The 25,267-nt window shown below is 41.5% G+C and overlaps 1 protein-coding gene across 1 annotated transcript in view; it reads right to left on the minus strand.

Moving 5' to 3' along the window:
- Nucleotides 1–483: 483 nt before the first annotated feature.
- The window catches only part of SORCS3 (sortilin related VPS10 domain containing receptor 3), a 626,549-nt gene continuing 601,765 nt past the window's right edge, over nt 484–25,267 (minus strand). The window contains exons 20-27 of the mRNA XM_060103648.1: nt 24,356–24,489; nt 15,784–15,907; nt 14,043–14,155; nt 10,172–10,303; nt 8,321–8,420; nt 7,244–7,349; nt 1,312–1,472; nt 484–548 (exon numbers count right to left, since the gene is read on the minus strand). Of these exons, the coding sequence (XP_059959631.1) occupies nt 484–548; nt 1,312–1,472; nt 7,244–7,349; nt 8,321–8,420; nt 10,172–10,303; nt 14,043–14,155; nt 15,784–15,907; nt 24,356–24,489 (935 nt within the window). The remainder of the gene's footprint in view (nt 549–1,311; nt 1,473–7,243; nt 7,350–8,320; nt 8,421–10,171; nt 10,304–14,042; nt 14,156–15,783; nt 15,908–24,355; nt 24,490–25,267) is intronic.

Raw genomic sequence — 25,267 nt, forward strand, 5'->3', positions numbered from 1 at the left:
TGCACGCCTCCTGCAGCTACACTCACTCCCCACCAACCTTCCTCCTGCAGACCTAACTGGGAAATGGTTTACGTTTTAGGTGCGTGCTGGGAGGGAGGAGGCGGGTACTGGTGATTTGGGCTTGTGGCGTGGGGGAGGATGGGAGGTTAGTGGAAAGCCAACCCAACTTAAAAAATAAAAAGAAAGAAAGACTGCAAGGAAAACAAGATTCCTTGCACCATCAATGGCAGAATGAAGCAAGAAAGCCATGGGAAGATGCATCCTTTGCCCTTAGCACAAATACAGCCATTTATTCTTTGTGTCTCATTTTAATCAGTTATGAATGCCTTCGCCTCCCAGAACTAAGCATCTGCCTGCTATATATGAAGGGGCCCTTGGTAAACAAAAGGTAAAAAAGACATTTTCATTGTTCCATAATAAGAGTAATAGGAACCATCAAAAATAAAAAGTCAGAAAGATGGTTGACCACGTGGCTTGTTGGTATTAAACACTAGTGCAGTTGGGGATCTCCTTTGTGCTTTCGCTGTTTGCAATGGTGGCAATGCCTCCTGCAGGGGAGAGAAGACAGAGGGAGGTAAGGATGTACCTGTCACTAGGGCGTGGGTCTGTGCTTTATTTATTGCTAAATACCAAGCCACCTTAATGTGTGCTTATGAAATAGGGCACCTGGGTAGTCTATGCTATCAGTTCACTGGCTTATCTTACCTATGTTTAACGTTTGCCATCTCCCACCCCAGCACACAAGGTAGGAGCAATACCTTACCATCTTATACTCTGCTGATCACAATACTGATAGCCAACAGGTATTGAACACGTATTACGTGGCAGACACTGTGCTAATGATATATATCATTTCATGATCACAACAATTTTAGAAGGCAGATACTATTATTCCCATTTCACAGATGAGGAATATGAGACACAGAGAGGTACCAGAGCTAGAAGATTGGTAGAGCAAAAAAATGAATCCAGGGCTATCTGATGGCAGAGTGCCTATTCACGTGATTATTGGGACATATAATGCTTTTGCTTTATAGAAAAAATAAAGTCCAACAGTAATAGTTGGCCTCATCCCTCTCCCACTCAGACTCCAGCACTTTTGATCTTGATCTACTTCTAAGAGAAAAAAGTTCCACCAATTTCATGTGGTCAGAGGTGGCGGACACTTTAAAACATGATTATGTCGCCATAGCCAACTGTTTTCTCCCCCACCCTCCAGACTAGTCCTACCTGAAGGACAGGCCACATGGGCTGGCTGACTCAGGGTCTGGAGGACAGGACTCAGGAGCCTGGTGACACCAGCACACATACCTATGACCCGGGTGTCCAGCTCTTTGTCCAGCAGTTCCTCGGGCTCGGTGAAGTCACTGAGTGTGATTTTGGGGGCGTTTTCACTTTGGCTCACTGACCCAATCATCTCCTGTTCCTTGTCGTGTTGGACTTGAGCATAGATGTTAATCCAGGGGATTTTCCTACACGGGCAGAGCAAAATCAGATTACGATCACGGGGCATGTCCGACTGGGGCAACTGGGAAATCCTGGGTGATACAGTGGAGGAAGAAGCTATTTACAGGACCAATGTCAGGGAAAGGGGCTGGCCACCCAGATACTGTCCCCATGAGGCCAATGAACACAAGGAGGGGCCCGGGTGCCCAGGGGAGATGTAACCCACAGAACTCTCAGAGGCATGCACCTTCTTCTGAGGCACAAAACCAGCAGGTGTAAACAGAAGGGCAATGCTATCAACCAAGTGTGCACTAAAACCCTTAAAACATTTACCAGTTATTACGTTTACAAAGGAGCTGGACTTTGAGACTCATAAGGTTGTATCATAGTGAAAAGACAGCTTTTTCTAAGTTTGTATCAGTTTCATCAATTCACACTGGTTATCTTTATGAATAGCCAAGAAATAAAAGACTTATAGCCATTGCTACCATTTTTAGAACACCATCCATGGGCCAAGTGTCTTAAATACTTCCATAGTCAGTTTCCTCATCTGTTCAATAGGAATAACAACAGCTTTCTTTTAGGAGTGTGGAGAGGATTAAGGCAAGGATTAAGAGAAGCTAAATAACTTCCTTCAAAGACACAAAGGTAGGAGGTTTGGAAACAAGGCAGACAGACTTGAGGTTGGAGGAGCAGGTAGGTTCAAACTAAAATCTGCCTGGAGTATTCATCTCCTGACCCATCTCCATTATCTCCTGACCCACTGTGTTCCAGCTTCTGTAGCCTCCTTTGACTTCTTCTAATCCTGCGCTTCTCAAACTTCAATATGCTTATGCCTCACCAGGTTCTTGTTAAAATGCATTTGTTACTCTATAGGCCTGAACTGGATGGGTTGAAATTCTGCATTTCTGCCTAGTACCCAGGTGGTACTGATGCTGCTGGTCTGAAACCCAAACTTTTGAGTTTCAAGATTCTGATACATCAGACTCGTCCCCACCTTGGGGACGAGGTTTGAATCAACTGTTCCCTCTGTAATATACCTCCTTCTACTCTTCTCGTGACGGTGTCTTTCTTGTCCTTCAGAATTTGGCTTACATGTCACTTCTGAGAGGCCTCTCCTGACCACCCACTCTCTCCCATCATAAATATGTAATTATGGGATGGTGTCTATGAAAGAAACGAATAGGGTGTTGGTTTAGGGTGATGGAATAGGCTATGTGTGTGGACTTGTTTTCTGTCTGTCTTTCTCTCCCACAAAAAGCCCCATGTCTGCAAGGTCTACATTTTCCATTTTCACTGCTCTACGCTTAACTTAGCACAGTGCTTGGCGTGTGGTTTACGTTCAGTATTTGTCAAATAAATGAATAAATGACCTCAAAGCCTATGCTCTTTTTATTTTCATATATTATGTTCTCAAACAAAAAGACCACACTTTTATCTTAGAATTTTACAGGTAGAAGAGCCCTCTCTTACCTCATTAAATGAGGGGGAAATTGGTCTGAAGTCCAGACATTTCATGAAGCTGATTACTGGCATAGATGTTATTAAGACCTGAGACATCTGACACCTACCCCAAACCAGAACATTCTGTGCAGAATCACTCTGTTGCCCTAGTGCCAACCAGTGGTATTTTCAAGCATCTACATTCCCTTCCCTACTCTAACCCCACAATGAGGTAGAATGTGAGGCATTTAATAAGGTCTTCCATAGCTAATTTGGAAGGAAAGATCCCAAAAGATGTTTAAAACATGGACAGTTTCTACTTTTCATTTATGTCCAGTTTTCATGTTTTTAATGGTTTGTTCCATACATTAAGGGAGGTATCCTCCTGACTCCTACTGGTCTAAACCAGCTTACTATAATTTACAAGAACCTTAAGTGAAGAGATTCTATGTGAGGCAGCAAACCACAGGCTCTCTAAATGTGTGTAATTAAAATTTCATGCTGGCCCTTACTTTCTTCTTATCTAAACAGAAAGGCAGCCAAACGACTTAGATTTCTTCTAGTCATAAAAGTACATATTACTCATGAACATTGGGATCAACTGTAATATTTATTAGGTGCTGGGGGCAGTCAAACCATTCCTGATCACACAAGTCTGGGTACTTCAGAGCTGTAGCCAGAGGTCACTGCCTCCCCTTTCCTGCTTTTTTAATGATTGATACCTGTGAGGATTTGGATAAATTTGCCCTTATAAAGACTGTTCACTTTATTTTAATCTCTGAAAACGGGCATATTTTTTCAATATTTTTAATAGATGGTTGGAAGGGAACGAATTTTATGTCACAACTTGCAGCATTTAAAATTTTTTTCAAATTGCTTTTTATTTCTTAACGCATCCACTTGTAGGACCGTTGAGACAAAAAGTCAAGACTAAACCCTGCTTTTGCAGATAAGAAAGGTGGGAAATGAGATTTAGAGGCATGTCTTGGGCTATACATTCATGTAAATTTTTTTTTTTTTTTTTTTGTGGTACGTGGGCCTCTCACTGCTGTGGCCTCTCCCATTGCGGAGCACAGGCTCCGGACATGCAGGCTCAGCGGCCATGGCTCATGGGCCCAGCCACTCCGCGGCATGTGGGATCTTCCCAGACAGGGGCGAACCCGCGTCCCCTGCATCGGCAGGCGGACTCTCAACCACTGTGCCACCAGGGAAGCCCTCATGTAAATTTTAATAAGAGGAGTAAGATGGATCAATCCAAGTCACCTATATAAATTTCAGTTTTTATTTGTTTGTTCCAACTATGATTAAGTATTAGAAGTCCGTGGGAGGAATTTAGAGAAAGCAAAGTAGGCTTCGCACTGTGATGAAAGCCTTACTGAAAAAAGACTGGAAGAAATATAAAATTTCAAAAGTTTTCTTGGATAATAAGAAAAAACAAATCTATAGTACAGAAAGAAGGTCTTGTTAGGAAGAGTTTTCAGAAAATAAAAGCCATCTCAAAATGATTTTTAATTATATTGCCTAAGACATCACAAAATAGCAGTCACTATCCAAGAATAAGATCAAATGTGGTCACTTAACAGAGGAAGGAGAATAGAGTTACCATGATCCCCAAGATTCCTTTAAATAATTCTATTCGTCCTCTATTAAGTGACTACTTGGGACACTGAGATTGTTTTCAGTGCCTGGCACACAGCAGGTGCTCAATAAATGTTCACTGAATAAATTAATGGCTTAATGAATTAATGCTGGAGATGGTAGAGAGAAAGTTTTGGGGTTTGAAAACAGCACAGCCAGTGATCTGGAAACAGAAACAGAATTACCCTTTCCCTAGCCTGTGCCATCAAAGTGTTTACTAGTCAGCTGTAGCTATTTAGATTTGAATTAATTGAAGTTAAATAAAATTAAAAATTCAGTTTTTCCACCATACCAGTGGCTACTGTATTGGACAGTATAGATTATGGAGTGTTTTCATCTTTGCAGAAAGTTCTATTGGACAGAAATGAAAGAAGCAGAGGAGACTCTAGGAATCATGGATAAGAACCTGACCTTTACTTGTCAGCAAGCTATGCACCCTCCATACAGCCATCACTGGAGTTCCAGGTGGTGAGGAGGGAAAGGAGACCAAAGAAACAAAGGGAGATCCAAAAGGACCTCAGCCAAAGGGCTTGGGCACCGGGAGGAAAACGTCCAGAAAAGATGACTGGAAGAGAAGAGGTAACTGATGATTGGTTACTCTTTTTCTTTTTTCTTTTTCTTTTTTTGTGGTACACGGGCCTCCCACTGTTGTGGCCTCTCCCGTTGCGGAGCACAGGCTCCAGACGTGCAGGCTCAGCGGCCATGGCTCACAGGCCTAGCTGCTCCGTGGCATGTGGGATCTTCCCGGACTGGGGCATGAACCTGTGTCCCCTGCATCGGCAGGCAGACTCTCAACCACTGCACCACCAGGGAAGCCTGATTGGTTACTCTTGACTCAAACCGTTTATCCAGTTTGACTAGTATTTGTTTCCTGTATCCTGATTCCCTGTTAGGGACATAGAAAGGGTTGGCTGATATTTGGAGACAATAGAGGTAGAATAATTCAGAGATGCCATTAACTGGCACAGATTCAAGTATTAAAGTCTGCACATTAAGAGATGATGACATTAGTAAGTTGACTATCTATGGAGTTTAGCAACATTTACAAGAGAGCAGAAAACTTTCTAAGTCACAGGGCAGATCTGACTTAATTTGGAGACACCTGACACAAATACCTCTTTGCAGGACTTCTATTGGCCCTGGCCCTCAGTGAGCATGCAGGTCTAGGAGCCAGAAGGTGATACATTTGGGTTCATTGATCTTCAAGTCCCAGCAACCACCAGGCTTCCCCACAACCAAATCCTTGAATGAACAAAAGTGTGCTTTGTGTGTAACTGAAGTATACCCATAAATGTGTGTTGCTTGGACCAGACTGTTTCTATACTGAATCTTTGCTTGCTCATTGGATATGAAGGCTTTTCCCCTTCTTCAAAGGGAACATGGCAGGTGGGTTGACCCATCTTGATCCAAGAGGATGTGAACTCACATAACTGGTCTATAAATTGAATAGAAAGGTAAACCCCACTCTGTCCTTCTAGTGGAGAGTGTTTAAGAATTCCTGCTGTTCTGGCTAATGCTGAGATGTCTATTGAGTAAAACTGGTGTTTTTAAGCCTGAGAAATCCACTAGAGGAGAGCTGATGGGGGCTGGGGGTGGGGGAGGTAGAGTGAAGCACCTTTACCACTGATACCTTCCAAAATCTAAAAGCATTACCTTTAGCGTCTAGAAAAACTCCCAGGACCAAGTTATACTTTCAAAACTCATCTGACAATAATTAATGATATTTTTACTTTACCCAGGCTTCCTATGAAGCACATTTCTATGCCACTGATACATCTGAGCCCTACTATGTGCCAATTTGTAATACAGGAGAAGCCTTTGGGAGGCATGTTATTTATAGCAGCTTAGCTTTTGTGATTTTTTATTATGTACTAGATATAGATATTATTACCTTGAAAACATATAGCAAACCTACAAAGTATTATTGTTTTTCCATTTTACACATTAGGAAATGAGGGCTTAGAGAGGCAAATTCAATTGCCTAAGGTTGCAAGTGCTGAAAGTTAAAATTGGGTCTGATTTTCGAGTTCATACTCTTAACCAGCATATCTCTTGGTAGATGTATTACATTATTCAAATAATGGTACAGAGTTATTGATTTCAATTTCTTGTTTTTAATAAGTATCCTATTACATCACCCTGCCTCTGGCCTTCAAAAGTAACTTTTGAATACATGTGGGGTTTGGTTTTCCTGATCAATTTCCCTCTAGAAACAGGAAAAATAGGGAGGAGTATAAAATTGTATATTTTGGCATGCAAATTTAAACAGAGATGTTGGATATCAGTAATACAAGATAAGAAAATATGTGTGTGTGCATATATGCATAACCATATTTCAGCTGCATTTTCTCCACTTAACCACCCTGAATGGGTAGTAAACTGTAGAAAAAGATCTCTTAAATATTTGAGACCTTACTTTAGAAACTTAGGTGAGGTTTGAAAACCCCTCAAACTTCTCTTGAAGAGAATTAACTGATTTCATAGGCTACCCCTCATTTTCCTAACTCAACATAATTATAAACTGGAGAGAGTTCAGATTCTTAAGCTCCTTTATTCCCTGACCCTAAACCATTCCCGTTCTCCACCAATGTCAAGCAGAGCTTCAGGGACAGTTAACATCACCTATTTAGGATGAGTTTAGGAATGTCGGTTACAGGAGGAATCAGCTCCCATGCATCTAGCCCCACAATTAAAACTGAGTGATGGTAGTACATACCTTTTAAATTTGTAGATCAAAAACACAGCCAGGCCGACAAACACCACTGACAAGAGCATAAGCATGGCCGAGCTGCTGTGCCCAGCACTGGAGTCCACCAGTGGAGCTAGGAAGAAAGAACAGACTTGCTCACTTGGAAGCTATTAGCTGGAGGGAGTATCCATTGGAGAAAGGAAGCCAGCTGGTCTCCATCCTTATATCCAGCCTCCAATTGTCCTGCATGCTATCTGGGCAGAGGGAGCTTGGCTTCAATGATGAGAATGGTACCCCTGATCTACAGCTTCTTAGGGATCTGCTCTGCCTGGGGAAACTTGCTGCTCCTTGTGTAAACTGTACGCAGCTAAGGGGAGTAGGAATAGGGCTTGAATGTTCTTTCTCTTAGACAGCCCAATTGCCTGTCAACATGATTATAGGTGGCCCATGGGGAACTCTGGATTAAACACTGATGGAGTGTTTCAATCTCTTCCTCTATACGGTTGTGGTAAAACACTGCTGGATGGGTACATTTGGAATCTCCTCATCTGAAAAGTTTTTATTAATTAGAAACGTTTAGCACATAGGCTTTTCCAGAGAGCCAGAGGTGGATGCCCAATGGGACATGCCTTTTTTTATTCCTTTCACAAATCAACCACCTAGAGCTGGTCACTTTTTCTATTTAAGAGTTACACATTATAAATCAAAGACAGTTTTAAGGTTATTTGATCTAGTCTTCCAACCAAGATTCACTGAATCAGAGAATCATAGAAATTAAGAAAGCCTGAGGACTACCTCATATAACCCCAACTGTTATAGATAAAAAACATAATAAAGTCCAAAGCCCAAAGAAATTGTAGGTTTTTCCCCAAGATCATCCAGGAATTCAATAGCAAAGCCGCTTCTAAGGAAGTCTTCTTGCCACCTTAACAGGAAGCCTCCAGAAAGATGTGATTGATCTTTCTTTGCCATCACCACACAAAGCCATTTACGGGCATTTATGGAAAAGTGTTTGGTAACTATCTCCTCCCTTTTCTCTCCAGGATATCAGAGCACCATACTCATCCCCCCATCCCCACCCCACGAATCCCAACAGGCACTCACCTAAAGTCAGCTGTGTGACATACACAATGACTTGAATCCCTGGCTTCAGCTCAAACTGGACCAAATTTTGGTTTAGAGCATTAAACAGCGTCTCTACAATCTGGGGAGGAAAAAAAGAGAGAGAGAAAGAGAGAGAGAGGCTGCATGGGAAGAAATGTCATGTGACGGTGCTCCCTCATGGAATAAGAAACCAGGGTCAATAGGCAAAAAATGACTATGTTCACTCAGAGGACAGGATTTTGGAACATTTTTATCCATTTGGTTCTCCCAGCCCCTAGAGCCTTGTGAAGCTAAGCACACAGCTGATATTATTCGCTTATACTGGAGAGGAGAGTGAAACAGAGAGAGGCGTGTCCACAGTCACCTAGTGAATTCGAGTTGACAACAGACATAGAGGTTCCATTCAACTCCCAGTTCAGTGCCTTTTAAGCCTGTATAACTTTCCATAGAGAGACCTGTTGTGGGTCCCAATGAAAGAAAGTCAACTGACCAACCGTTAGTTCTTTAATCTGAACAAGCAATATGCACAGGGTAGAGAAGCCCCTGCCAGGATTAAAGCAGGCACATGCACCCCAGCCCACTCCTCTGCTGTTTCTCTTTTAGAGACAATGGGAGGCAAACATTAAAGGAGAAGCTGCCTCCTTTTTAGGGATAATTCTTCCTCTTTACTTTTCCCCAGCAAGTCTCAGAACACGTAACATCGATTTCATCACTGTGTAATTCCCACATGAAAGCTGAGGCAGACTGAGGCTGTTGTCCCTAACTCTTATCTCGCTGTACGCGCCTTAATATCACAGCTGCTATTCATCACCGTAATTACCTATTTATCTAAATGGATGGATATTGTAGCTTCCAAATATAGTTCACACATGCCATTGCTATTTCAGAGTAAAGGGGTCTTGTAAAAGTGATGTATGCATTGAGAAGCTGAATTTATATCTGGCCAATTTCAATATGCAGCCCTGCAATGAAAGGATCCGCTTCATTTTCCAGAGAAACTGACCATGATGGCACCTGTGCAGCTCGCAGAGGACTGTGGATGGATGTGGGGATGGGGTGACAGCCAGGTGAGTAGCAGAGGGATGCGGAAGACATCTGTACAATGATTAACTCGTATGGGAGCAAATGTGTTTGATTCACACTGATTTTTAGCAGCCTCCTTCTCACTTATTTCTACTTCTAACTTAGCATCACAGGAACATGGAAGGGTAAAGCAAAGCACGGCCAATTAAGACCCCAGCAAGAGCAGGAAGAGAAGGAGAACCATGGGACCACCACTGACTTCATTTCTAGGCTAGTATGCAGATCACAAGAACTATATGCCATTTGATAAGGACAGTAAATCACGATCCCTTTTGGGAATGCTGCTTCCTTCGTCAAAGCAAGATGAGGCAATCCATCTCTTTCCAAAGACACATGTTTAAAACCAGTTCATTTTCTTCCTAGAAGCAGAACTTCTATTGACTAGGATCTTTAAAGACAGGAAGCACATTTTCCCAGAAATAGATAGGGAAACTCAAATTCCTCTCTTCATCTCCCCCATCTCTTTTCTCCAGAACAAGTCACTGGGTGGGAGACATGAGCAAGTTGCAGGAATGGCAACTGTTGGAATGAATGACTTCGAGGGTACTCTTCTTTCCTGTGTAGCTGAATGCTCCAGTGTTTATGCATTTGTGTTTATTCTGGGTAAGGATGATGGCTCTCCAAAGCCCTGGGTGCTGGACAAAGAGTGACAGTCTGATGGACCCATAGGAAAGGGCTCATCTCACTTTTGGGCTGGAAATACTTTGTGTCCCCTTAGATCATGAGGTGGAGGCAAGTCTCCTACCAAGTTAGTTTTCTTTCACTTACTTGTTCCAGGTCCCCTTCATTGCCTTTCCTCCTCTCTGTCAAGTTCTTGGGGGGAAGGATGAAGAGCTCTGCGGAAGTGGGGAGGCCAGGGAACACGGCAACTAGGATCTGCTCTTCTGGGATGCTGGTTACCTGCAAAGATGTTTAGACCAAAGAATGGGGTCCTGGAGGAGCCAGCCTTCCCCAAGTCAATAACAAGGATATGGACTATAAATTTTTTTAAATGCAGCATTTAAGGCACCGTTTCCATATATATATCCAGGCTTCTTTTCTGTTTTCCCCTCGAACTGCTAGGTAGAGAATTATTCGTTTTACTTCCTCCTCTGCTCTTATATACCTTTGTACTGAAACTAAAATACTACTACAAATGATTTTCAAACTACTGTTTGCTGGCAGTATTGGCAAAAGCTCCTCCCATATTTTCCATTTTTCTACACTAAGAGGACTAGAGCTTTTGGCTAAAACATGAACAGACTGGCTGCAAGTGAAGAATAAGAAGTTATAAACAAACATGAGAAAACGCAAATTTAAAAAAAAAGAGCAAAGCAGCTCTTGTTTTCACTTACTAAAGCAGGATTTTTTGTTACCTTACAGTAACTAATACTGGTGAGGCTTCAATTAAGAGGTTTCCTCAACTGTTGCTGGCAGCACTAACAATTGATACATATTGCCAATTTCGTTTTCAAAAGACTTACTGGAAAGTCATAAAAATATTCAGACCCTTCATTCAGTAACTGTAACTTGGAGTGTTTGTCCTAAAGAAATGATCCAAAATATAGGAAAAGCCATATGGAGGAAGAAACACTCAGAACGTTATTTATGTCAGATAAATGGGAAAGACTCAAATATTCAAAAAAGTTAAGTAAATAATGGTTATACTACCATTAAGATGATAATTACTACAGTGCGGCAACGTGGAAGAAGACTTAATGACAGCTGTATTCTGATCTATTACCTCACATTTCTTTGGTTACAACTCAATAAAAAATGAACATAAAAAATAAAACAAAGCACTAAACGTTCTGTTAAGATGTTGAAGTAGTGAAAGAATTTTTCTATTCCTGAGTGTTTAGGAAAAGGATTATATTGTTTTTGGATAAAAACTAAACGTAAGCTTCCGTCTGAAGGCAACTTCCTTAAGAAAACAAACTCTGAGTTCTCCTGTGTAAAGAGTAGGCCTGTTCTTTCCTGTGTGTCTCTGGAAGGTCTTTATATCCAGAACAAAACTTCTTCTTCTGTCAATCCAAATACGACATATAGTTTTTGACTTGTCTGAAACACCTGCCTCCTCCAAGAAGTCTACCCTGACTATCTCGCCTGCAGTAACCTGTTCCGTGTCAGTCTCTCATCCCCAGCACCTCCAGATTACCATGAAAGGAACTTAGATCATGTCCATGGTAACATATGAGTATGTCTGTCTGCTACATTCTTTTCTCTGATAACTTCTTATTATATGTTTGCCCAGACATTCCAGGGGGGCGGGGGGCGAACTCTGTGGCTACCTCATTGTTTCAAATGATGCCTGACCCGGAGGAAAGAATAGACACTGGATTGAATAGAAGTGGAGGGGTTGTCTCCCATTAGCTCAGCTCTGATTCTTATTTGGAACTAGAGATTGGAGTTAACGCTCAGGAATGTGATGCAGGAAAGAGAGAGTGCCAACCTGCAGAGAACTAGCAAGTGGCAGTCAGAAGGCTGAAAAGCCCTCCAAAGTGGGGAGGCATCCCCATGCAGCCTAAAGAGGCTTTGCCAGATGCCTCAGTTTCCTACTGGGAGGCAAGATGGCCTTATCCTAACCAGCCAGGGGAAGTAAGTCCCAGAGACCAGACTGAAGTCAGACAATCACCCAGTTGAGAGAAGGGGATGAGCCTATGAGTGTTGTGGCTGGTGTGACCTTGTGTCCCAGGGAAGAGGGGTCTCAGGGTGCATCACTTGCTTAGGGACCTTGGAGGGACCTAACTCCAGTCGTACAAAATCCCACACAATCCTGGATGTTTCACAGTCGAAGACATACAAGACCAATGTCATCTTCATCCCTCTCTAGGAACAATCTCTTTATAAAAAGATGTGAGGTGAAGTTCTTCTTGTGGACAGCTCCCCACAGGAATGCTCTCATATCATTCTCTTTGATTTGTGCTTCTTCCTTCCTGGCAGCTCCTTCTCCGTGTCCTTCCCTGGATCTTTCTCTTCTGCCTGGGGAAGCATCAGCATCCATCTCTGCCCTGGCCCCTCTCCCTCTCAGGGTGGGGTGGGGGCATCTAAAGAGCTCCACAGCCTCAGTTCCCACATTGCTACCTCCCATGGAAACCTCACTTGATCCCCAATCCATATCTTCAACTCTCTTGCTTATCTTCATCCAGTTGTTTCTCACGTGCTCCAAATTCATACAAAAGACCAAATGATTCCTGTTCCCCAAGCATGTTTCTCCTACACAGTCACCATCTTGATCAATGGCAAGGAAAACCCTCTCCTTCCTACTCTTAAAATCTGAAAGTTTCTCCCTCCCTCTCATCCACACTGTATTTTATTAGTCACCAATTCTATTGCTCAACCGCCTAAGTAGCCTTTGAATCATCCCTCTTCAGGATCACAGTAGTCTTTTAACTGGTCACCTTTTGTGAAATCTCCCCCTACACTATTCACTGTCCCACCTCTGGAGCCCATCCTCTGTATTGCCACCAGAATGGGTGTATGAAACATAAATCTATCATCAGAAATTTTTACTTATATTGGGTTGGCCAAAAAGTTCGTGCGGGTTTTCCTGTAACATCTGACGGAAAAACCCAAACGAACTTTTTAGCCAACCCAATATAATAAAGAAAGAACACTTACCAGAGCCTACAGGATGTATGTCCAACCCCTTTTGGCTTCTCAGACCCTTTACAAACTGACCAATCCATCCCTGCTCAACATCATCCACACCTGCCCTTATAACCTATAGATTGGTTACACTAAACTGCCATGTCCCAAATAGGCTGTGCTTTCCACTGAGCCTGGCTTTGCACACGCTGTTCATTCTACCTGAAAGACATCATCCTCTCTTTGTTAACTACTATTTATCCTTTAAAACAGTGTTTAAGTATCCCCTCCAAAGACTATTCTAATAGTTCACAAGTATTTACTGAATCACAAATGTGTGCGAAGCCAGAGCTTGCCTGGACAGAGTGAACTGCACTTTTCTCTGTGCTCTTTTGAAATGCTGGCCATGCCTCTACCACAAAACTAGCTGCATATTAGACTTATCTCTACATTTGAATTGACCATGTTTTATTCACTATTATAGTCCAGTGCCTAGGTCTGAACAAAGGGTTAACAAAGCCCTTTCAACTTTCAACTTTGTCTAAGGAAAATATGACCTTGGGCAAACTCTATAACCCCAGAGTCTGCTGCCATGCTCTGTTTCCTGACCTGCAGCCTTCTGATGGTCACATATGGTCAGTGGGAGTCTTGAAGACTGAGTGGTTAAAAAAACAACAACAAAAGCAAACAAACAAACAAAAGAAACCCAAACCTTGGTGGGCAAACAGCCAACCAAATGAATGATATTAGTGAGGACTCAATGAGTGGCCCAGCCATCATTTCATTAAGGGGGTCAATTTGCTATCTTAGAAAAATTTAGGATTAAGATGGGGCCAATTTCCCATCCTTGAACACTGGATTGATTCTTTGTCTCTGTCTCTCTCTGCCTAATCTCTCCATCTTTCCTTCCCATCCTTCACTTCCCCCATTCTTCTTTTCTCTCTCTCTTTTTACAGAGAAATAATCTTTACTTAACTGCGGAATGGTGGCTTGCATCCATGAAAATGTATTCTGGACCAGAGCATCTTGTTCTTTATTCATAAACATTTAAGCAAAGAAAAAGCCAACTTACTTTCACCAGAGCCCGCTTGATCACATTGGCAATATCTTGCCTCCACTCCGGAATGTCAGGATTGTGGTAATCCAGATTAGGAGAGAATGATAAGAGTTGGGACTGAAAGTATTCTGCAAGGAGAGAGCGTGTGTGAGTGAGGCTGAGAGAGGGTGCGATCGGCAAGGGGACTCCATGATCTTTGTGCTTTAGGGAAAGGGCACAGTCTTTCATGTGGCCTCATCTCAAATTCCTTCCTTTCAGCCTGTCTCTTGGCTTCTAAAACAAAGTGGCATTTGGTGACTGGAAGTAAATTTGTGCTCCTACCATTTTTGTTTGTTTTTAAAATCTTAAGGACTTCTTCTTGTAAATGAACATTATCTGAAATGCAAGAAAATTGTGAAACTCCAGAAGAAGGGGACTTTTGCTGCTGCAGGTGGTATCATGCAGAGGCAACAATAAAGCATTAATAAACGGGCTAGATTAGAATTAAGCTTTTTCTTATCCTTCCCTTAGTTCCATGGATCCGGCTAGAAAAACTGCCTCAGGGGGTTAGAAAACAGGTCAAAACCCTGTATCTAGGGTGTGGGTAACATTCAGTTTCTCAATCTGATTGGTAGGTACACAGGTCTGTCCACTTTGTGATCATTCATGAAGTTAAAACACTTATGATCTGTGCACTTCTCTGTATTTAAAAGCATTTTTTAAAATTGAAGTATAGTTGATGTACAATGTTGTGTTAATTTCTGCTGTACAGCAAAATAACTCAGTTATATACATACTTTTTAATATTCTTTCCCATTATGGTTTATCCTTGGAGGTTGGATATAGTTCCCTGTGTTATACAGTAGGACCCTGTTGTTTATCCATTCTAAATGTAATAGTTTGCATCTAATAACCCCAAACTTCCAGTTACATTCCAATAAAAATATTTACTTAAAGTCTTCCAGGTGCCCAATGAGAGAGGCTGAGCCTCAAGTTTGCAGAGTTGTAGGAAAAGGCACTCACCTGGGGTGAGGTGGAAGAAATATAGACTGAGTCAGAGAATCACATACCTCACTCAGTACAACTTTCTGGAAAACCCTGGTATAGTGGCTGTTTTTAGGGTATGTGGGAGGTTTGTGGGATGGTGGTAGGAGCACAATTTGATTTAAAAGAAATTTAATAATTAAGAGTGGTTCTCCAGGATTGAGAACAGAATGGTGGCCCTATTTACCACTCTCCTGCCTTGCTCTGTCTTTCTATTCTCAGCCTTAGTCTCAGCCTTTGCAGCCAAAGATCAGAATCTCTAACAACAAAGAAAACACATCAGTTATGTGTAGTTCATCTCAGTACCTAAGCTGTGAGTTCTTCAAGAGCAGGGACCATGACTCCTCTAGCTTTTGAAATCACTGGTCCCCATCCTAACAAAGAATGGATGCCACATGTGTGTGAGAGATACCTTGGCAGGTCATCAGATCTAGATGCTTCTATGATAGTCTTTCTAGCTCAACATTCCTTCAACTTATGATACATCTCTGTCTAATGAGACGGTCAGGTTTTGAGGCAGACACATCACAGAAGACAAGAAATGCCTGTCCATGATCTGCTTCTCTAACAACCTCCGTATGTATTCAAGAACAAGGTAAGAAGTAGGTTTGGATACCTTTTGTGGACCTACCTAATTTTCCTATGCCCTGGGGCATTTCCAAAGCAGTCAGCGATTGCTGCTATGGTGTATGGAGGGGATTGGTTGGGCAGGAGGGGGCATCACGGGGCTTACCGTGAACTGCGATATCTTTTGTGTCCTGGATGAGGGCATTCCCAGCAGCCACCTGGACAGTGATGGTATTGGTTCCCTCTGCTAGGAATGTGAAGGAAATGCTGCTGTCCAAGGTGATGAGAGGCTAAAAGAGAGAAGCAGGAACACTTATTTAGTCCTTTATGGCATATCAGATTCCCTCCTTTCCTGTAAATCTCAGACTGTCACCAATCTGCATAGCATTTGCATATCCCCAAGGGATCCTAGCTTGAAAAAGGAAAAAAAAATGCACAGCTTTCTAAAACTGTGATTGTATATCCAGGAAGAGCATTAATATACTTGAAATGCACTGTAAAATGTTAATTCTGAGAGATGAAGCTAAGACTGGGCACCCTGGATTTTGCATGTCATTCTATTCCTTCTCCTGGGGCAAAGTAGAAGCATCTTTTGTAATCTATTCCTAATGACTCTGGGAATAGGCGATCACTTTTCTCTTTTCCTCTAATATTCCATGTCACTTATATTTTCATCCTGTATTCCATCGGGCTGTAAGATTTTTCAGAGAAGTGACCACATTTTATTTATTTTTGTATCAACCACCCTTGGCAAATTGTCTTACATCTAGCAGAATCCGTATATAACTTGGATGTATGGTCATATTATTGACATTTTGTTTGGCCATATCTGTGCTTTCCATTGCAAGGCGTTTCTAACAATTTAAATAAGTTGGAAAACATATAAACATGCATATCTGTGCTCACTTTTTAATCTTTTTCCCTTTTCTGTTTTCTTTCCTTGATCATAACAGACAGGTACTTGTCAAGGATAAAGAAAGAGAATAAGCATATTTTTTTTTCTTGGGAATTAGGATCTTGATAGAAGCAGGTGCTTACTGGAGAGAAGAGAATGCAGACTCTGCAACTGAAGAGTCATTATTCAGTGATTATCTTGAAGCCAGTGCCCTCGCGAGTTATCTGGTGTTTGCAAGGTAAGACATATTAGTAGGAGGCTTCTCTAAGGCAGCTCATGAAGAGATGTCACAAGTGCAGATGAGCAGACCCCTCTCCTCTCTGTGTGTTAGGACAACAATAGGATAGAGTAATGATGTAGCCAGTTGGGGATGTGTAGAGTTTCCCTTTTAAAATGCGGGTATCGGCCAGTGTTCACACAGCACACCCGTGCACCTGGACCCTGCAGAGGCTCAGAGAGGCAGCTTTCAGACAGCGTCCCTCCTGCAAGACTGAAATTCCTTTCTAGCTCAGAATTTTCAACAGGGCCTCTGAAACAATAATTTGATTTCTTGACTTTAATATTCTATTGCTCTATTTTATGACCAGGCTGATGGCTGGAGTTGGACAGGATTAGAGATATTGCCCTAAGCTTTCTGACACCCTTTCTTCTCTGCTTGCTAAATGAAAGAAAGAAGTGAGTGCTGAAAGAGTTACACTCTTTATTTTAACTAAGGGTAAACCCCAGAGCCCAAACATGCTTCGCCATACTTATGGCTCTGTGATGATACGCACAAGGGTGTGGCCTTATTAAACAACAAATGAGGTACAAGTAGGTTCTGTGATGAAAATCAACTCCCATGGGCCAACAGTGGCTGGTTAGTGTCCTGTGTTGAGAAGGAAGCTGAAGTCAAGTTGGGCTCAGCATGGCAATGTCAGCCACTGACATGGAATAAAGGAAGAATGTGTGCCACTGAGTTGCCATCTTTAGTATAACAAGAACAGAGACTTGATACTCTGGCTCTGTTACTATTTTAATGAATTGCCTTGGGCAAAATTTGTCCCCACTGTGTGCCTTAGGTCTTTATCTTTTAAATTAAAGGTTTGGGTTAGAAGTTGTGAGGACTCATTCAGAAATCAGAACACATAGGATTGATGAACGGCTTTTGGCAAAGTTTCTAGTTCCTACTAGTCAACTCATTATGACTTACCTGTCAGAATACCTTCAACTGCTTCAGTACCTAGGTCATATTCTTTGGAAGGAAAATGAGATACCTCTATATACCAAACACAATGGCTAAATTTTCTTTAAAGATAATAATATCAAATATTATTGTGGATGTGGAGCAACTGGAACCCTCATACATTTTTGGTGGGATGTACAATGGTGCAACGATGTAGGAAAAGTTCAGTTTTACAAGAAATTGCGATAATTTTTTCCAAAGTAGTTGTAACATTTCATATTTATGACTTAGCAATTGAAGTCCTGGGGATTTAGTCAAGATAAAAGAAAATATCCACAAACAAAAGAAAATGTTTATAACAGTACATTCATACTAGCCCAAAACTGAAAAGAACCTAGGAGAATTTATCAATAGGAAAATGAATAAACAAGTCATAGTATATGCATATAATGAACAGAAAAGAACAAATATTGATATACACAACAGTATGGATAAGTCCCAAAACCATAAGAAATGAAAGAAGCCTTATATGAAAGAATTCACATGGTACGATTACATTAAAAGAAGTTCTAGAAAAGGCAAATCTAATTCATGATGAAAAAAATAGTGACTGGTTCTGGGGGTTGTGGTGGGAATTGACGAGGGGCATGAGAGAACTTTTGGGAGTGATGCTAATATCTTGATAGGAGTTTGGGTTACAGGTATATGCCTTTGTTAGAACTCAGGAGCTACACACTTCAGATCTGTACATTTCATTGTTGATACATTTCATACCCACCTGGGGGAAAAAGTATAAACAAATAAAGGACTCTAGCTAATGATTTGCCACCTAAAGCATTTAGGACAAAGCATGTAAGTGCCTGAAATAAATCAAAATTTAAGATCGGTTGATGGCTGAAGAGAGGGATGGACAGATAAACAGACATGATAAAACAAGCACAGTAGATGTTAATGATAGAATACAGATGGTGGGTATGTGAATGTTCACTTCAACTTTAGTTTGTGTTTGAAGTTTTTAATAATAAAATGTTGGGAGAGAAACAAAACAAAAAAGGAATAATTGATGTGGTGTTTTTTTGTTTGTTTGTTTTTATGATCCCATGAATTGCTCTGACCATAACTATATCACATTGTCCTTCCATTTTGGTTACTGCCCTCAGCTATCTCTAATCTCTCCCCAGCTCTCAGCCCCAGAATACTTTTCTCCACTAATGGTTGTCTCTTCAGGGAATCTGTACAACTACTGTGTCATCTTCTTCAGCTTTCAGGGGTCTACATGGCCCCCGCTCTCCTTTCTCTGCACACTCGTCTTATCTTAGGCTTGGGTGATGGTGCTGTGCCCAGCAATGACATCTCTTTCTGAGAGGAGTGGAATTCCTCCTGTCCCAGCAGATTTGGTCTCCTCTTTATCTGGCTGCTTTCCTAGCAGATCCAGGAACCAAACAAGGATGCAAGTCTGCAGGACAAGGGAATGCCATCTGAGGTGGGAGGGAGCATGCCATCCCACCAGCCAGTCAGGGCTCTGAGCCACAGCAAACAAACTGTGTTGAATGTGAACACTTGGCCCCCAGGTAACAGGCCCCAGGCTTCCACCCTAGGGAACTGGCAGAAGCTAATTTTGTTTTCCAAATTGCTTTTGTTTTTCATCAGCTGTTGTGACATCATGGCTGATTTCACCTTCCTTGCGAAGCAGGAACATTCCACGGTATTCTTGAGTTCTTCACTGGCCACCCATGTCTAGCGCACAACACTAAATTAAATCAAGTATTTTAAGGTTCATTTACTAACTCTGCTAGGCAAGCAGACACATTTATTAAGCCAGAGCTCTGTTAATCCCAGCAAAATCCCCACAAATCCAACAGGCGGCCAGTTGACTTCTCCGTGTTTTGTCCAAGCTGCAGGGCCAGCCCACAGCAAGGCTCATGTCCTGCCTAGGCTGCAGGCTGCATCCCTGTCCACAGAGGATCCCTCATGTGCAACATGTATTATCATGTATTATCCACTAAGCCCAGCAAGCCATCAATGAAGCTCTGAGTAACTAGTTAGGAGATTCCCACGTGACTAATGGATCAGGGAGCTTCAGGGAAATGTTTGGATGCAGCCTACACCAGATTTCCAATACACAGTAAGTCAAGTTAATATCGAATATTATAAAATCCCCACAATTTAAATGTATACCTTGATAAAACCTTCCATTCCTAAATTGGACAGACTGTGTAATCACTACACTTGCCTCACTTAAAACCTTCAGAAGATTACATATGTGGAAAGTGCTTTACTTTATGAAGTGGAGAAGGCAAGCTATATAATTGTGGATATGCTATGATGAGAACTACATGAGAGAAAAGTCTAAAATACATAAAAAGACCAAAAATAAATAAAGTAAATAGACCTAAATATGTGTTACAACTATGGGAGTATTTTGAAAATTTATAGTTTTGGGGGAAAAAAATTCCCTCAACCCCCCCCCCACACACACACACATACACCCCTGTAAAAACTCTTCAAAAGTATCTCATTGTTGAAAATATCACTGTCCATGAATCTGGTTCTATCTTCCACTATCCTATCCTAAATCTAAGTTTCTATGACAAACTAAAACACATCCGGTTATGTCATTCAAAGCCATTTGTCATCTATCCTCCCCAGTTTTAGTTCTTTAGGCAATTTCTCCCCAAATGAATCCCTCTTTCATAGTGTCTGTCTACACAGAACACAAACAGGCCCAAAGCCTTACCAGTGGGCACAAATCCCTTCCCCTCCTCTCTGGCCTCAATTCTACCACTCCTTCAATGCCAGCTTAGGACCAGCTTCATACACAACTTGCTCCAAGACCAAGAAGCCCTGCATCCATCACCCCCTAGGCTTCCTGGCTGGGCCAGTAATGTTACATTCCTATTACCATTCCTTACAGCATCTATTCTGGGATGTTAACCTCATCTTCTTGAATAGATTGTTTCTTAAGGGCAACAAATGGAATTTATACTGCTTTGTGTTCCTCATAAGATCTAGCACAAAATACAGGTTCTTGAGAAAGATCCACAGAGCTACTGATACAATTTAGCATCTCCTGCTGATAGACTTGTAGGTAGATGGGCCTATAGTTGGATTTCAGGAATGCTTGCTCCCTTCTCTTTATTCGTACATCATCACACTTGCTCACTGATCATTGTGTGTGTGTGTGTTCATCTTGCCTTCTCATCAGGATTGTAATCTCCTTGAAGATAGAGACAAGATTGTAAGTGCTCTTCTATCCCTAAGGGCACCAAGCAGAGGGCTGGCTATAAAGGTTTGTGGGGAGTCAACTGATTCTTATTGGGAGGTTGATTTAATTCAACCACCTGGGCAAACCTGTCCAATCCAATTCACCTGGTCACAACACATAGAAACAGACACACACATATGCATACACAGGGGATAATTTCTCCTTCATCAGTGATGTTCTGATGATCAAATAATATATATGGGGCTTCCCTGGTGGCGCAGTGGTTGAGAGTCCACCTGCCGATGCAGGGCACATGGTTCCGTGCCCCGGTCCGGGAAGATCCCACATGCCACGGAGCGGCTGGGCCCGTGAGCCATGGCCGCTGAGCCTGCGTGTCCGGAGCCTGTGCTCCGCAACAGGAGAGGCCACAACAGTGAGAGGCCCACATACCGCAAAAAAAAAAAAAAATATATATATATATATATATATATGAAGAGCCTTGTGCAAGGCCGATGCTAGAAAGAAATGCTCAAATTTAGTTTAGCTCCTTTTACAGATCGGTTTGTTCATCAAAGGTAACCGCGTAGCTCGACACTCAGAGCACTCACCAAGACACCCAAAGACACTCATTCATTTGCCAGGAAAATACAATGCTCACTAGATCAATTTCTGGGCACTGTGCCCACATTGATGTGTTTCTGTCATGGTGCTAGCAAAAGCATTGAAAATGTACCTCTTTTAAATGGATGGAATAACCATGCTTGAAGGTGGGAGAGAAATCTCTAGAACCATGTCAGATTTGCCACTGAGATGTAGATGTCACTGATGCAAAGGATGAGCACAGCAGTGACTGGATGTGTTCTAAGCACTTAAATGCCATTCTTTACTTAATCCTCAAAGCAATATTAGAGTGTAGTAGCTACCAGTTTTATTCTGACATCACAATGAACAAAACTAAGGCACAGAGAAATTACCTGATTTAACAAAAGGCATACAGCAAGGAGAATCTGAGTCTGGACCCCAACCCAGGTTTGTCTCATTTCAAAACCACTCTGTTCCAATGCCTCTAATGTACTATCATTCTCTTGGTTCTTTGGGAAGAAAAAACCAACTAGTAAGACCTTTGAGATCTTGGGTATTTATTTGTACAGCACTTTATGCTCAAGTTTATAGATGGAAATTCCTAACCTAAGAAGTACTTCAGGTCATCCTCAATTAAAAAAATAAAACTATAATGCCATTCCGCAATTTTAAAATTTCCCTCTCATAATACAGATTAGATAGATAGATAGAGAGATAGATAGATAGAAAGATATTTCAAATAATAACTCAATGATGTTCGTGGATTAGATATTAGTATCCTTGATTTAGAGAAAACAACACTGAGCTTCAGATCAGGTGATTGTTCAAACTAACAGATAATTGTTAGAGAAACAGAAACTAGACTCTCCAATCACTTTGTCCACTTCTCTGTTGATCAAATATTTATTAGACACTGTCTGGTATTTCAGGCCTTAGAATAAACACCCAAAGAAAAAAATGGTGCTATAGAGAAACACTGTCTTCAGTTCCTTGTGGGCTGTTGAGTAAATCACTGGGTTCATGACGGCCAAGAACTGCCCTCCCTACACACAGTTGTTTCCCAATAAAGATCAACAGGTGAACAAACACTAACAGAAAAGAACTCCCTGGCTGGACAGCCCAAACCTCACATCCTCAGAGGTGAAATGAACTTAAAATCCTTCTCTTTCTGATGTTCTCCTCCCAGAAGATTTTCTCTTTTTCTTTCACCATGTATGTCTGCTGGTGTTTAAAGCAGAATTTTAGAGTCTGTGATCTCCAAACAGAGTGATGCAGAGAAAGCATCCTGGGGCTGGGGGGTAAATGGTAGATGGGAATTAGGAGACCTGGGTTTAGGTCTGGCTCGACAGCTAACCAGCTGTTTGACCTTAGGATGCTCATCTCACACAGGGAGCTTCACTTCTCTAATACACTAAATGGGGAATCTCATTAACTAATCTTATCTATTATCTTGGTGAATAATAACACCAGAAATGCAAAAGCATCATAGTCTATACTAAGAACTTGAAAGTCTACAGCACAAATGATGCAAACAGAAAATTGTCCCTTGGGTCCATAAATCTAATTCAGTCTTTTATCAAACCATCCTAACTGTCAGTTTTTATACCAAAATAGAAAGCATCCATTTAGTGAGTAAACTAGTCTGTGCCAGGGAGATACATAGTATCTTACTTAGTTTTCACAAAAATCGAGATGATGCAGGCATTATTCTCTCCAGTTTGCTGTTGAGTGAATTAAAGTTTAGGTCAAATCATTTGATGAAGCTCACATAATAAACATGTAGCAGTGCTAGAAACCTAACCCTTGTCTCTTTGACCCCAAGGTCCATATTCTTTCGATCAAATCATGCTACCACCCTGGAAAAGAGCAGAATTTACAACATTGTAAATCAACTATACTTCAATATTTTTTTTTAATTTAAAATAAGAGCAGGGATGAATCATCTCCCACTCTTACCATACAAGAGCTGAAGTTCTCTTTGGTCATCTCGTAACAAACAAACAAAACTGGCATTGTTCCATTCCTTTTTAAAAGGAATTACTACACTGGCAAATGAATATTTATTTCCCCTTTCTTTAGATATCCAGCATTTCTGAGTCTGATATATCTTTCATAAATTTTTTTTAAAGTAAATGTCTAAGATGAGCAATACCAATCACATCAAGAATGTCTAAAGAAAATGCAAAGACAAAAACAGGAAGAGCGAAAAACATGAAGCCCTTAAGCTGAGGAACCCTCAGCCAAACTGCCCTCAGCTTCTGTTGTACAAGTGTGGTTATTCTTGAAAAAGCTTCATCATCACCAGTTGCCAGGAGTAGGGAGTATCTGCAAAGTTCAGAGTTTGGCCCTTAAGTCCCTTTCTTTGAGACTTGGCAACATCAGCACCATGCCTAAGAAGAAGAACATCAGTACCTGGCCCTAATAGAACACCTAGTAGGTCTTGCTAAAGATGCTTTACGTGCATTATTACCCCATTTGACTTTCACTGCCCTGCATTTAGATATCTAATTCACGTTTCACAGATGGTGTCACTTAATTTCAGAGATGCTAAATGACTTTCTTGATATTATACAGCAGGTGAGTAGAAAGGCTGGGATTAGAACAAAATGGAGCAACACCAATATTAGAAATATTGGTTAGAGGAGCAAGAACAACCAGGTTTGTACAGATTCTCCAAGTACCCTTTCTTCCTTAGGATTATTTGAACTTTCCCTATTATAACAATGAACTTGCTGTAGGAGGGTATGTCATATTCAATTACGTGGATTCATAGCTTCATTAAGTATCCCCTATTGCCCACCCCCCCTCTGCCCCCCCCCAACATCAACACAGAAGTTGGAACATGGGAACATTCAGTATAGACCTAAGCACACACCAATCAGAAAGGACCAAACCTTTGTACTATTGCCGAACCACCAGAAATAGGTAAGGGTCCCCAGTTGGCTGGGCCACACAACTGCACTGATGTTGACCTCCTTATTTCTTATGGCAACAAATGGAACTCGGAGATGAACATGCTCCACGGGACCTAAGGGAACGAGGAGAACAATGTCAATGTTTCTATTCCTGGAACAAACAAACAATGACACTCCCAGATTCTAAATCTTAACCTCTATTACCATCACCTATAATAAAACAAGGATTGCAAACTCACAGATGTTGAGAAGTGTGTGTGTGTGTGTGTGTGTGTGTGTGTGTGTGTGTGTACTTGAAACGAAGTACCGTGTATAATAGGGAACTCAAATCAGGCTTCAGGTTTTTTCAGTGACATCTGAATTTAATTTCCATCCGATGAGCCCAACCTCAAATGCTTATGAACCTCCAGCCCAAGGACAAAGCTAGTTTACTGGACACTTAGTCAATAGATAGGAAGATAAAGAGTGGTCTCTTGCATTTCTGCCAATTAGCCTGTATTGTGATTGGGGGTCAGTTCATTGTATGGAGGTCTCCGCCATTATCCTCAATTGTTAATTGCTCCCATCTTGTTCAACAATCGGCCATTGTGCCTGTCATCTGCAACACTCAGTGGGTATCATTCAGAAGCTCGCAAGGCTGTTTTATAGAAAGGAAAAAGCCCATCTCCCTAAATTGAAGGAGAAATAAGTGCCAGGTTCCCAAATAATAATTTAAAAAGCTGCTTGCCAAAAGGTGACCAAGCTTCTATTTTTTTTTCTTCCTCAGAAAACTGATGTAAGCAGTCTCAGGTTCTAAACTAGCAAGTAAGAGAATAGATTGGAGCCCACCCTATGCATACTAAGTGAGGATTTTAATTTAATTCATTTCCAAAATAACGTGAGAAGAGGAAA

The sequence above is a fragment of the Mesoplodon densirostris genome, chromosome 1, assembly GCF_025265405.1.
Source record: "Mesoplodon densirostris isolate mMesDen1 chromosome 1, mMesDen1 primary haplotype, whole genome shotgun sequence".
In the NCBI taxonomy this organism is placed as follows: Eukaryota; Metazoa; Chordata; class Mammalia; order Artiodactyla; family Ziphiidae; genus Mesoplodon; species Mesoplodon densirostris.